The sequence below is a fragment of the Anarrhichthys ocellatus genome, unplaced genomic scaffold (genome assembly GCF_004355925.1).
Source record: "Anarrhichthys ocellatus isolate YVR2014 unplaced genomic scaffold, GSC_Weel_1.0 scaffold19, whole genome shotgun sequence".
Taxonomy (NCBI): domain Eukaryota; kingdom Metazoa; phylum Chordata; class Actinopteri; order Perciformes; family Anarhichadidae; genus Anarrhichthys; species Anarrhichthys ocellatus.
The window spans coordinates 5,811,420-5,825,983 of record NW_022280049.1 but is presented as its reverse complement, the minus strand read 5'-3'; the positions used below and the strand labels follow the sequence as shown (position 1 = coordinate 5,825,983).

The following is a 14,564-nucleotide window of genomic DNA, read 5'->3' as shown; positions in this document are numbered from 1 at the left end:
AAAAATGTGAGCTCCAGAGCAATATACAAAACTGGTACCGTCTGCTTTCTTTGAGAAATGAGTGGTCAGATTTAACAAGGAGTATAATGGAGCAGTTTGTTGGAGTTCATGTCGCTCTGCGGCTCCTTGAGCCAAATGTGTAAGTCTGTGGGATTCCACAGTCATTTGTCTACGACAAGGACAATATTAGCTACTTCTCCATCAAAAATGATGCATGAAGAGTGAAGATTGTGGACACAGTGGCAAAAGACAAATGTTTTTTTCACAAGAATCTCAAGCTGCTCTTCACTTTAGCGGTGACATCACGCACTCTAAGCTGCGCAATACACACCCATTATAAAGTCAGAAAAGGACTGAAAAAATCATAAAAGTTAAATTGCTGTAGTTCAAAAAGTGTAAAAGATATCAAAAAGCTGAATTATGCGGCAATAGATCAGGATTTTCTCAACATTTTAAAGTTAAAATGGTGTCTGTAACTGAAAGTATGTAGAAGTAGAAGGATTTGAAAGTTGAAAAAGTTTAAGAGGATTTGAAAATGTTCTCCATAGACATCCTATTCAAAAAAAAGTTGCAAAAAGCTTAATAATTCAAAAAGTTTAAAGGCTAGAAATATGAAAAGTCATAGCAGACATGAGCTGAAAGAGCTGAACATTTTGATAGTTGAACGGTTTCTGTAGCTTAAAAATTGTTGGAATGCTTAACAGCATTCCAACAATAAAGATTCGAAAAACAATAGTTGGAATGCTTAACAGCATTCCAACAATGAATAAATTCGATATATACAATTATCATAAGAACTTCTTTAAATGAATAAAATAAATAGAGGGTTATAATTAATTTAAGATACATTTAATACAACTGTGTTAAGTTGTGGATGTGTTTACGCCAGTTAGGATAAGGATTATATTAAGTGCTGAAAAATACACTAAATAGACATTTTAAAATGCATACAACACCAATAAAGTATGTTTTTCTGACTGCTTATATTGTTTCACCTATTAAATGATGGAAAAATGTAAATTGTTATAACGCGAAGTTGCTTGTTTTGTACAGTTCAAACCACAAGGGTTATTTAATGCACAATGATATAAAAGAAAGAAAAGCATCAATTCCTCACTTTGAAGAAGCCTTGTAAAAAATGCATTCCAGAGCTCAGTCTACGCTAAAATCATGTGCTCATCCGAGACCGTCTAAAACCATCTAGACTAACTCTCCGCTCTCCTCAGGTGCTCTCCCTGCCTCTGCGGATCTACTATTACCTGAACAACACCTGGCCCTTTGGCCACCCTCTCTGCATGATGTGCTTCTATCTGAAGTATGTCAACATGTATGCCTCCATCTACTTCCTGGTGTGCGTCAGCGTGCGCCGCTGTGAGCTCATCAAGCGCCCGCTCAGGTACAACTCATCCAGGCGGAAGGGAGACTTGTTAGTGTGTGCCCTCGGCTGGCTGTTAGTCTGCCTGTGCTGCCTGCCCTTCCCTCTGCTGAGGAACCCCGGCAGTGTCCCCAACCCTAACTCGAGTCTCATCACCTCGGTGTGCTTCTCAGAGCTGCCCATGAGGCCCGTCAGCGTCCCAGGGGCCTGGGCCCTCCTGATCCTGGCGGAGCTGCTGGGCTTCATCATCCCCCTCATCCTGGTGTTGGCCTGCACCTGTCTGACTGCCGGGAGCCTCCGGGAGTCGACGGCGGGCGCCATTCCCGACCGAGGGGAGAAGCGGAGGGCGTTGAGAATGGTGCTGAGCTGTGCTTTGGTCTTCCTGGTGTGCTTTGCTCCTTACCACGTCACCATGCCCCTGGACTTCCTGGTCAAAGCCAACGCTCTGAGCAGCTGCACCCTCAGGGACCTGATCCTCCGAAGTCACCCCGTCACCCTCTGCCTGGCCAGCCTCAACTGCAGCCTGGACCCACTCATGTACTATTTCACAACCGATGAATTCTGGAGGAGACTGAGCAAGCCAGAGATACCAGAGAGCATGGCGTTCAGCAGGCGCCTGTCCTGTATGACCGGGGGAGAGGACACCGAGGACTAGACTGCAGTCGTCCTGCTCTTTTGTTGAAGGGCCAGCAGTTGGTCTCAACCACTAAACTCTGACACAAAGACCTCATGCTCCTTAAAACTAGGGACCTATAATTTGCATGCCACCTAAAACATTTTTTCTATTTATATTTCAATAAAAAGGTTTGTCTGTTCTTTCTAAATTTGTATGACCCCCGGTGAAGAGTGAGCTGTTCCTGTTATGAAGGATGTCCTTGTGATCAGTGCCAACATTTCTAAGCATCAGGAAACACAGAATACAGGCAGACCCCCCAAACCAGCCACACTTTCCCTCTAGATCCAAGTTCATGAGCTGGGACGTGTTGGTGCTGCGTTCACTGCCGCCGTAATAATAAACAAACAGACAACTTTCAGTAGGTAAAGAAATGTAACTTTATTCAGCGACAAAGTGAATTTGTTTAAGTAGCTGCACACAACATTGTTTTTTATCCAATTGTCTAGTACTTGTTAGACAGAGACACATTTTTACACACACACACACACACACACTTCCTGTCTGATTGTCTTTCTGTGCAGGCATCGAGTGGGAAACCACTTGACCTTTTTTGGCCAAAGGCCATTTTCATTTCACACTTTCAAGCTTTTCCTTAAGGGCTTTTCAATGCAGATTCAAGGATTCTTTACAAACGTATTGTTCCCGTGACAATTATAAATATATTCTGCAAAAACTTGTAGCCACCTATAGTAAGCAGCAGCTCAGATTCATAAATAAGAATATTTTAAAAAAGTGATTTCAAATTTTGGTGAAACTTCCCTTTTAGTGTCCTTCCCAGTTTATTGTCACAAATGAGGTTTCTACACAAACACAAGTCATATAAGGGTGCTGGACTCACCATCTATTACATTAAAACAAATCATCACATAGCAGGACAGCAGAGGCCTCTGGGAGCAGTGAGGCACTCTGGGAAATATCTACAAATAAAAAGGCTGACTGAGAGCTCGGGGGCTCGAGCATTTCTGGTACCGTCCACAATGGACATGGACAACCGCGTTGCACGTGCACCGTAACTGTACCGTACCTTACATTTCCTGGGTGGCTTGTGCTATATCCCACTATAACATTAAAGTATGTCTTGCTGATCTAGAAAACCCCCGTTAAGAGTGGGAACAGTAGGCTGGACACACGGGACAGGTCTGATATGAACGACTTCTCAGTTTCAGGAGAAGGACTCGTCGTCTGGACGCGAGTGGTGGATGATGTAATACAGTAACGACGATAAGATAATTCAACAGGAAGCTACGGGCAACCAACGAAAAAAACAAAATGAAACTTAGTATATAGTTAGTTAGCAGGCTGACGCTGGTTATTAGTACAAGACTAACTAGTGAATACTTGAGCGAGAGAGCTATGACTTATACAGGTTCAGGTGGGAGGGGGGGGGTAGGCTATATAACACTGGAACTTAAATTCACTTATCACTGGGGTTTAAAGCGAGGGAGTTAAGGGTTTTATACAAGTCACTTTCTGCTGAAAGCTGTTTCCTCCTTCGCCCACTACTCCCTCCTACTCTCTCTCTCTCTGTGTGTGTCGCTCTCTCTCTGGCTCTCGCTAACACTCTCTCTCTCACTCTCACTCGCTCCCTGACCGATGCTCTCGCTTTCCCCATCAAGCCTTGCAGATCCTGGTCTCCGTCACGAACTTGTTCTCAAAGTGGCGGATGGTGAAGCAATCGTCCGCAGAGCGCTTCTGGATGCCTCCACCTGGCAGACACAAAGACATCAGCGCTGAATATCAATATCAGTCTTGTTTCCAACAGATGTCCCTAAGAAATCAGTACACGCAGTCTTATTCTGTTGGCTTTGGCTGGTATTGGTCAAAATAGTACAGACATGTATATTTACAGCCCCCCCTCTATAGCAGCATTCTTCACAGGCTGGTGCTTTTACAATGTGTGAATGAAGCTCAACAAACGGGACAAAATGTCAGTTTTAGCTGACCTGGGAGGCTGGAGCGGCGCTGCATCCTGTACGTTTCCTTCCCGTCACACAGTCGGCGAATGAAGAAGCCCAGAGGCTCGATGTCGTCGATACGCTCCGTCACCACCAGGTCCTCGTGCACCAAGTAGCTGCGGTAAGAGCCGGACTGGGATAACAAAAAAATAAAAATAAAAAAGAAGAAGGAATCACGATACGAACCACTTCTGGTCTTCCTGAGGAGAGAAGCAGCTCAGTGAGCAGGACTGCAGCCAAGTGGAACACTAACAGAGTGGGAAGGACTTTGTCCAATTAATTAATCATCGTCAAACTTCTGCAGTCTATGAAACACTTCCACATGGGATAGTAAAATTTGGTGATTGCACCACCATCACCCACCCACCACCAAATGTTGCATAACATGTCATGGTGGAGGACTCAGTGAAAGCTGTTGCCTACGTGCAGTCTGACTGATCTCAAACATGGTGTTGCTGACCGTGTTCCACTCTCACTAAACTTTTTTCAATACTATAGTTGAACTGTTGAATATTCTACCAGTCAAAAGCAATTGATTTCTATGATAATAATAGCACCATGGCTCCGTGGATTGCAATCACTGATCCCTTATGTTTTCATCTAGCGCCATCATCGGGTCGACATTTTAATTTGCAAACAAATTCCCTTTGGTTATTGACTAACAATTTGGAAAATCACATTCCCATCAGCTCAGTTGTACTTTGTGTTTTTGTGGTAACTACAACATGCTAACAGGCTAAACTGAGATGGTGAACCTGTCAAACATCAGCAGGTTAGCATTGTCATTACCAGCATGTTAGCATGCTGACGATAGCATTTAGCTCAAGCGCTGCAGTGCCAAAGTAGCCTCAGGGTGCGTCTGAAGACTTTTTAACTTTATGATTCAGCAAAGAAAACGCATGCAAAGTCTTCCACTGTAGACTGCTGCAGGAATGTGTAAAAAAAAAACCGCAAAAATGTGTTAGCATTTTTGCACTTTCGGTTCCCTGGTCTCAAGTCAATGGTTTTTTGGTTAGATGCCTAAAATAAAGCCTGTGGTTAACACAAGCTTAATGAATTTAAAAGTAAAGTAAATAAAACCTTGGTGTAGTTTGTTTATACGCTGACTTTTTACTTCTGCTGATTTCATTCATTCTTCAAAAATAATAAAAGTGGTATTCATTTGTGAAGATTATCTCTTTGAACAAAAACGTGTACGTTTCAGAAACTTGTGTTTCCAAAGGAGCTTATTTTCTGCAATACTTCAAAATCCCCAAAAAAAAAAAAAAAAGATTGTTATTTTGTCAAGGGAACTTTTGTGGCGCTAACTTCTGGGGTTGGCCGACAACAATACAACATCCCTGCAGCACTCAATAGACTCATTTAGAGTTCTACTATTTTTCATATCACATATTTAACTACAGTAAAAGAGATCAAGATATGCGAGTACTGAATTCCCCTGGAGGTTACTCATGCAGTGAATGTCTGAGTTAGGGAAATTTTTGACTTTACAAATTACCGACATGACAGATTTGGACGGGATTAAAGCACAGACAATCTCTGGAATTATTATAAAGCCCTGGATTTCCACAGGTAATATGTAGCCTAAAATATTCGGGCTTATGCGTCAGCTTGAGTGAGAGTGCTGTGCCAGCGTATAGTTTTTCCCTCCATCATCCAAGCCCGGTCTCTTCTACCGGCCACTGCATCCCGAGAGGATCACTACTCACCATCAGCTGCGAGAAGAGGTCGATGAGGTCCTGAGGGAGGAGCACCACCGATGTGTTCAGAGGAATCACAAAGCAGGTCCTCAGAGTCAGGTCCAGATATGCTGTCAGCTTCTACTCACGCACGCAGGAAATAATTCAAACCACATTAGCAGGAGCAAACCAGCATCTGCAGTGCTGTAAGTGCTGTGCTGTAAGTGAGTTACCCTGTTGAAGTCATGGAGGATGTAAGCGGGGTCCCCAGGTCTGAAGCGGGGAGGTGGGACGCTGATCACGGCCATGCTGTCAGAGATCTCCACCTCCTCCTCCACCTGCGGCAGGTAGTACGGCTGGCTCCCCCCTCCAGCTCCAGCTGACACGTCGCTGAACTGCATCGCACCGTGATACAGCCTCTGGGGGGGGGGAGACACACATGCAATCAGACAAATAAATACATTAAATATCATGACTTCATAGTTTACACATTTGTTATTATTTTGTGATTTCTAATTGAATGGACTTCTTTTTGAAGGTTCAAACTTTCTTCACTTTAACTATAATTGTATTTCAACCTTCGGAAAATCAACATTACTCATACAAAGGAAGAAAACCCACACATGCCATTTTGCCACCAGGGGATTTGTTATTATGTTCAACATGTGGTGAGGTGGGTCTTTGCCTCTGCAACCACAAGTGCCTCATGGTCCAATGCGGCAGCTCCGTGGAGCCAGTTGTTTCCCTGCAGTGGTTTACCTACCCGTCTGTTGTGCCAACAAACTTCATTAGCCCTACAGAGACAACGCAATGCAGCAGGACAGTTTGCTCACGAGATGTAAAGTGGCAGGATTAGGTCTGAAAATAACTCGGCTTAAAGCCTCATTAAATGATTTTCGACCACCAGGGGGCAGAAGATACCCTCATTATTCCATTGAATTATGTACTTCCAAAAAAAAAAAAAAAAAAAAAAAAAAAGGAAATCTGTAGTTTTTTGTTTTTCATTACTGTGTATCTCTTTGCTGGTATGTTAAGTGTCTGATTGTTTTATGATATAAAAAGACAAGCTTGCTAGATATTCAAGTCAAACAACCCAACTTAGATCTGTAGAGACCAAACCAAAACCATGAGCTGAGAGAGACTAGAAGTAGCACAAGGTCGTGGACGGATGTGTTTATCCTCAGTAAAATAATAATCTGTATCAAATTCAAGGGACAAGTTCTATCCGATATGATGTTTAAGAAAAATATAAAAATTGTTGCGGTTAGGAAACTTGAACAACAAGAAGATTAAGGAATGAGCCCTGAAAACAATCCATTAAGGTAAGAAGAAAGTCTTTAATATCACAATCTGTAAGTGGGATGAATCTCCTATCATTAAGAAGTGCATGCATTGCATTCATAGTTTAATAAGCCATTTTTAACTTTGCTTCATTTGCATAATAAACCCCTGTGGGCACAGAGAGAGAGACTATACTGAATGAGACCCTCCCACTGACAACACAGCAAAGTGTAAGTCTGCACTTTCTTTGAAGACAGAAGTGAACAGGAGTCAGCATTATAGTTTCCCACAGCAATCTAAAGCATCTTTAATAACTTCACAAACTCAAATAACACTTCCTGACCTGCTGCAATTACTTGGAAGACAATAAATGGGTACATATGTCCCATGACTGTCACATCTTGGTGCCTTCTGACTGAAATGCAGATTAAACATTTCCAAGCATGTTGTAATGTTACAGTAATATAGCAAATCTAAACCTGGAGGGATGTTTTCAGATTGTGTGTATCCTACACCTGCCAGCACGCACACATATTGATTTACCTTTGGGGTGAAATATCGATAGAGACATGCCCCCCCGACGATGAGCCCGCTGAGGATGAAGGCGATGCCCAGCAGGGTGAGCAGACAGCGACCTGTGGAGCCCTCGTTGCCCGCTGGAGCAGAGCCCAGCTCAGGGTCCTAAACACACAGGTACGCAATACTGTCAGCAAATCTGCAAATACTATTCCATGCATTTAGTATCAACATTCAGCACGCACATCTTTGGCTCAATCTATAACCCCCATTGAATGCTCGGCCTCTGCAGAACAGCTGATGAAGACGACGTTCAGAGGATGGGCGGTCCCGCTGTGTGCTGCATCAGGTGCAATATGGCTCCGTGCAGTTTGCGAAAAAAAACCAAAAAAAAAAAAAACCGCAAAGCTCTTAATATAGAGTGTGCGAAAATGCAAGTGAAAACATAACGACCCAATACACCACACACAGATGACGTGCGCGGTCACTGCTGCAGACATGCCTGCGGTCAGTGGAGGCCATGCTAACGGGCTAAAATAAAAAATGAATTAAACGGACACCGGGCTCAGACTACAGCTCACCTTCACATCGGCCGGCTCCTCTTTGCCCAGCACCTTCTGCGCCAGAGCCGAGTTAAAAGCGATCTTCACCATGCTGGTAGCGGAAACGTCCGCTCGGGGTTTCTTGTGCAAAAAGAGAAGAAGAGAAGACGGTCGCTTGCTGGACTGCAGGCTCGTTGTTTTGGGTTTTTTCTGCTCTGTGACGCACTTTGCAACCTCGGCTTTATCGAGAGCTTCCGGTGGCTGGAGGGGATTAAGATGACATCCGAAACGGAAACTGGGAAAACGACTTTTAAACTTCAAGCTACGTGATATAAATAAACAGCCGACGCCTGGAAATCATTTTATTTTTGCCGGTGACCACTATAACATTTATTGCCTTATTTATTGCCTCAAAATACTCTCTATGATTATGTGGTTATGATGTGTGGCTTTAGCGCCATCTAGTGGCCACGAGTGGAACCCGCCCATAATTCAGTGTAACGGAAAATGCTCCCCCATCAGGAACAATCAGCCTCCATTCATTAGACTGAACCTAACACCACAAGACTTGAACTATTTACACTTCCAGTTAAGCTTGTCTCCCTTTACCTGCCACATTATGTACAGCACATGACACACACACAAAAATGACTCAATTCCGCGCTGTAATGTAATGAAAAATAATATCCTGAGTGTATGAAGTAGCCCATTCACCTCCGTGAATATTCCACTCTGTAAACTGACTCTGTAAATATATCCCTGTCCTCCTACGGGCCGGGCACTACCTGCCAGTGTGTCTGCCCACTCCCGCGGACACGCGCGCACAGTGCAACGCCATTCACATGCGTCGTGTGGAAACACAGGCCAGCGCCAAGGCCGCGTGCTGTGCGTCTGATACACACATCCTTCAGTGCTCTGGTGTGCGGTGGTCCTTCTGCTTCCTCTGCTTTCACTCTCCCTGACTCATTTAAGGTTGTATGTATGAGTAAATAAACACTTGCTGCCGCACCAGCGCTCTAATTCCACGCAACTCTGTGGCATCTCTCCAGCAGCCCCCTCACGCGCTGCATCTGCATCTATACCGCGGTCTCACAAAACACGCGCGCTCTGCAGCGAGGCTATGATATTTCCTCTGTTAAACAGACGGATTGGACCGGTAATCACCACTGAAAGGTACATAAACAGAGCAGCTGATTTTTGTACCTAACTCCCCCCTCCCCCTCCCCCTCCGTGCACCCATAACGGACTCTCCCTGAAAAAAACCTAAGTGGTCCTGAAGGCTTGTTTATGGGCTCGTCTTACGCTGTGTTTGATCTGAGAGCTTGCCCACATGCATGCGTGGACGCACGCGCGCACACACACACGCAGAGAGAGAGAGAGAGAGAGAGAGAGAGAGAGCGAGAGAGAGAGAGAGAGAGAGAGAGAGAGAGAGAGAGAGACAGCATTAGCAGTAATAGCTGAGATGATAAACAAAAGACTTAGGTTTAATCCTGAGGGCTTCTCAGCATCACACAGCAGAGGAGGAGACCGCAAAGGGAAACTATGGATGATGGGGGGGCGTGGAGGCAGGTGGGGGTGAAATGGAGTGATTCTAACAAGGAGGGGGCGAAGTGATGACTGGGAAAAACACAGTGAGGGAGGCAGAGCAATCTGCAGTGTCTGATGCTTGAGTGAGTTTTCCGAGGAGCTGATTAGCGGCAGATTAAACTCGCCGTCCATCCAGTTTACGTCTCAAAACTGCCTAACGAGCCCGCTATGGGTAGAGTTGCTATACGCAAAAAAAAAAACCGTATATGGACCCCCGTGTTTTTTGTGCACGCAGAAGGCAGCGGGCGTCGTAATGATTGGATGGCAGGCGTGGATGATGGAGTTTGAATGCCAGTGTTTTCCCTGTGGTCTGCAGCATGCAGCCAAAGAAAACAATGATAAATACACACACAATGCACATGTAGACACAAACACACACACACACGCCTGCAATGTCAGCAAACTGTGAAAGTCTGCAGTGGTATAGCTGGCTTCATAAAGTGTGAGAAAAAGAAGCTCTTGTGCATGACATCACCCGCATATGAGCCAACAAATATGAACACACACACACACACGGCACCTCATAGATTTGTCATCAATTTCAATACCAGACATGTGAAGCCGCAAGTGACAAATGATTGTGTCCCTTTCACTGCTCCCAAGTCATACTTACAGTACAGACACACACACACACACACACACACACACTCATATAGGCCCCAAAAACTGCTATGGTAACAGCTGGCCACAGAGTTGTGAACCAAAAAGCTAGACACTGCTCAATGCTTCATAACGTCACTGACATGTCTTCATGTGGACCCACCATAATCACCATGTGCCTTGAGTGGGAGAACATTTAGTGGTCAAAGAGAGCGAGATGGAGAAAATGTAAGAGGGAAACAGAATGAGCAGATCTCATGGGTATAGCCTACATGTGGAGAGCAGTGATGCTCCTTCAAAGACCCTGATTCAGATCCCCCATCCCCAAAAAAATCAGCGTGCATCACACTCTCGTGATCCTTGACCCCGCCACACACACACACTCACACACTTTTGGCAGTCACATATGGTTTCGAGACAGGGGTGACAAATGAGTCTTTCCTGTGAGTATCAGCTTCTAAAGCTATACCTTCACTCTCCCGTAGCACCGCCTGTCTGCCTGTCTTCATCCTCTCAGCTTGGCTCACCTCAGGGAGGTGTAACAATTTCATGTTGAAGTACTCACAATGAATGAGGATTTTGTTCATAACTTTGTGCCTGTAAAGCAGATTATTCATGGCTACCAGCCTTGTACAGTTTATGCTATTAGCCAGTTTTTAGGTAACATTAGGTGGTGTGCGTTAAAAGCCTCAGCTACTAAAGACTCTAATACCTGTAAATGACCTTTGGCAAGGTCCAGTATATTTGTATAATATGTTGCATTCGAGTTTGTTCATTTTCAAAGTGTTTATTAAGGATGTGCTACTTTGATCCTTTCACACTGTATAGGTGGGTGCTTTTATTTTGAAATGGTAATGCCGGCAAAGAAAAAGAAGAACAGCCAGGTGTGTCTTCCAAAAGCAGGAGCGTGACATTCCTCTTTTTAGCACCTGAGTGATAATGGCACACGGTTTGGCAATATATCATTATCTACTATAGTTGAAAATAAATTACTTTTTAATGTATTTTTGTAGTTTTGCTTAGTTGGAGAGAGAGAGTGTGTGTGTGTGTGTGTGTGTGTGTGTGTGTGTGTGTGTGTGTGTGTGTGTGTGTAAGTTAGCAAAGACCCACGTTGGATCAACCTGCTGTAATTTAGCTCACGTTAACAAGCAACTAGCATTCCTTGGCCTTTGCTACTTGTAGGAGTTGCTATGTAGCTTTAAGTGTGTAGTGCAGTAGCTGCAGCATATTGTGCAAGTCATGCTTAAACTAACATGGTTAGACTTTCATTCAAAGTCATTACTGTGTCACAAGCTGTAGCATATCTTCCAAAAACGACAGTTTAGAGATTTATTAAATATAACTGTCTGTAGAAATATGTGTGTTGCGGTTACCCAATGAGTGGGAAGTATCTGTTTATGCTAACCTAGCTGTTGTTATTAGCTAAATGTTGCTGGCATAGCTTTTTGTAATGTGTGTTGTGTTATTTTGGTGAAAGGTAATTTAAAACAATTTCAGGTTACATTATCATTAGGCTACGCTACATTGTATCAAGCGGTGGTTCAAATGTATCAACCATGTTTCATATTAGCTTATTAGCATGTTCAGTCCAATGGGATCATGTGTCCGTAAGCTAACCGTAGCTTTGTCAGAAGGTTTGCTTAGCTTAAATAGTTGGTGACAACAGCTAAAGTCTACACCAGATGTGTGTGCGGGTGTGTGTGTGTGTGTGTGCCTGTGTGTGTGTATTTGGTGACCTCTTGCTCGCCAGGTAAATCATGTGTAAGCTGAGTCCTTGGTAAACAATAAATGCCCTAAAAATAGTTTTAACTGATTAACAACTTGTTCAACAGCAATGAAGCAAAGAAGTTTCTCTCTTTCAATTCGTTTTACAAACACTTTGGACTTGAAGACTCTTTTGTTCGAGTTGTTGGAGTCGTTTATTGAGGCTAAAATAATAAATGATGTAACATGGAATATACGGGTTTTTTTATGACTGTATTCAAGAAGAACGTCTGCTTTTTTTCCTCTAAACTTGTGACCTAATGTTGCTATTCTGTCCGTCTGTTTTATTGAAGAGGTGGTGAAAAGCCAAAAAATAATAAGAAGAAGAAGACGATGGCATGAAAGAATTATTGAATCACGGGAGTGAAGAAGAGAACAAAAGGTATGACTGATGGAGAGTAGAAAGGTGGGTCACACATGTAGCCTACGTGATGAAGGACAACTCAAGGTAAGCAGCTGGCACACGTAGAAAGGGGAAAAGTGAAAGAATCACATGGGATGAAAAAGGATGAAAGGGTGCAGAGAAAAAAAATGGAGCGATGGAAATGGACGCATGTCTGTTATGTTCCTGAGGGTTAAACTCTGGGGAAATTACCTCATCATCATGAGACTGCTCCAGAGCGTTGCATGTACACTTCGGCCATGTTGACTTTGCGTCGGTAGAGCACACCCGCACACACACACACACACACACACACACACACACACACACACACACTCTCTTCTGAATCGTGGCCAATAGCATCATAGTCTGGCCGAATCACTTCCAGATTCAGTGACGTCACCTCTGTCAGGTTCACAGGAGGAGCAGAAAGCACGCACACACACACACACACACACACCAACTTTTCACCGGAGGATGATCTGTATTTTTTTCTTCAATTGTGACTCAGGGGTTGCTTCAACTATTTTTATTTCAGCTTCTTTATTGAACTCGGAGAGCAACTATCCTCACATCATACAGTGGATAACGCAGAGGACTGACAGACCGAAACTGTTATGGCTGAAAGCCATGAGGCTACGGTCCCACCTGGACTCTAAAAGGCCCATATTACTGTGAGGTTTTAGTGGCGTGCAGAGGTTAGGGAAGAGGCCACTGTAAGGCTGTTGGTTCATGTAGAGGGGACGATTTGGGAAAACTGACACTCCCCTTTACATCATCAACTACTGCTGGAGTGCCATTGAGCAAGACACTTTCATAACAACTGACTCCAAGAGACAAAGAGTAGAAGACCGTGAGAGTCAACATTTTGTGGATTAAATTAAAACGGCAGAATGAAGACAGGAAACATCGGTCAATGCGAAACAAATCTTTATTCTTCTCACTTTAACGTGATTCTAAATGAAACATTTTTATTGGCCAAAGACTATATTCTTTCAAATACAATTTGACAAGAAGTCATCAAGGAGCCTTGGTTTAATTTGTTGTTAATAAGCCATACATTACTATTACTATTAATGACCAATGTCTATATAATGAAAACTGGCAAGTAAGGGTTGTGGAGGATATACACCAGCCAAAGGGAATTTTTCACAAACCAAAAATTCAACTTCATTACAGTAAGGCTTATTAAATCTAATACGCCTCATAAATGAGCTCATCGATGCAGATAATTGGTTGTCGATAGGGATGCCTAATTAGAAAATGGTTGGTATATATTTTGCAATTTTTTATGTGTAAATATATGTGTTTGTCTGTTTTGATCATCGTTTGTATACGTTTCCTTGTTTGTTCCTAGTTTTCAATGTGTGTATTTTCACTTATGGTTTAATAATTGTTTTAATTTGTCCTCGTTGTAAAGCACTTTGTAATACTTGGCTTTTTGATGATTTCTATATAAATAAACATTATTTTTTTTTATTATCATTATTACTTACTTGAATTGTGTCAAGGTGTGTTTGTGTGCGTGTGTGTGTGTGTGTGTGTGCGAGTGCTTGGCAGTAGGGGAAGGTTGGAGGATATAAGAGTAAGCTGCTAAAATTGATGACATCCCCAACACCACCCCTGTTTCTCACCATGTCAAAGTTCACCATGCCAGAAAGAAGACAAATGTGATGTGATATACTGAGGATGAAAATGATAGGCCGTGTGTGTGTGTGTGTATGTGTAGGGGGGGGGGGGTCTGACTGTCTGGAAGGACTTTCCTGCGCTTCAGAAGTCTAAGCCCTGCTCAGGATGTAGTTATGGAGCGCTAATTTGAGAGATGTCTGATTGCGGGCTTTCTGTGGGCCCCTACAAAACACACTCACAGACACCCACCCACACACACACACACACACACACACACACACACTTTATCAGTCATTAATCCATCAGGTGTCATTAACAGGGGAGGATAGACTGATTGGAACCAGAGGGAGACAGAATGATGTCACACAAACACTTTGCTGCCAGGGTGCTCATGTGTCTCCATGTGTCCATTTCATCCTCATCATCACCCCTCACACACACACACACACACACACACACACACACACACACACACACTTGTACATGTGACTGACATATAGACACATGAAAGTGCAAACGTACAGTAGGCCTACGAGGGAAACACTTATTCATGCTGCTTCGCTCCGTCTCCGACACCA

General features: G+C 43.5%; 2 protein-coding genes across 4 annotated transcripts in view; one reads left to right on the top strand and one right to left on the bottom strand.

The window, feature by feature from the left end:
• The window catches only part of gpr174 (G protein-coupled receptor 174), a 13,095-nt gene extending 8,010 nt beyond the window's left edge, over window positions 1-5,085 (top strand). For all 3 annotated transcript variants that reach the window (XM_031857986.1, XM_031857988.1, XM_031857987.1), the window contains one exon: window positions 1,227-5,085. In XM_031857986.1, the coding sequence (XP_031713846.1) occupies window positions 1,227-2,030 (804 nt within the window). In that variant the 3' untranslated portion in view covers window positions 2,031-5,085. The remainder of the gene's footprint in view (window positions 1-1,226) is intronic.
• On the bottom strand, window positions 2,405-8,324 carry LOC116389355 (integral membrane protein 2A-like). Its single transcript, XM_031857990.1, has 6 exons — window positions 8,064-8,324; window positions 7,510-7,647; window positions 5,919-6,104; window positions 5,716-5,826; window positions 3,995-4,139; window positions 2,405-3,757 (listed from the first exon to the last, which is right to left on the bottom strand). The coding sequence occupies exons 1-6, from the start codon at window positions 8,133-8,135 to the stop codon at window positions 3,663-3,665; spliced, it is 747 nt and encodes a 248-aa protein (XP_031713850.1). The 5' UTR covers window positions 8,136-8,324; the 3' UTR covers window positions 2,405-3,662.
• Window positions 8,325-14,564: the final 6,240 nt, after the last annotated feature.

What these genes read in the sequence shown, in the direction of transcription:
- LOC116389355 (XM_031857990.1), bottom strand. Translation starts at nt 8,135, where the DNA reads ATGGTGAAGATCGCTTTTAACTCGGCTCTGGCGCAGAAGGTGCTGGGC. An exon ending in AGGAGCCGGCCGATGTGAAG is followed by an intron (nt 7,648 to 8,063) that starts GTGAGCTGTAGT and finishes CTGTGTGTTTAG; the next exon opens with GACCCTGAGCTGGGCTCTGC. An exon ending in ATCGATATTTCACCCCAAAG is followed by an intron (nt 6,105 to 7,509) that starts GTAAATCAATAT and finishes CCCCCCCCCCAG; the next exon opens with AGGCTGTATCACGGTGCGAT.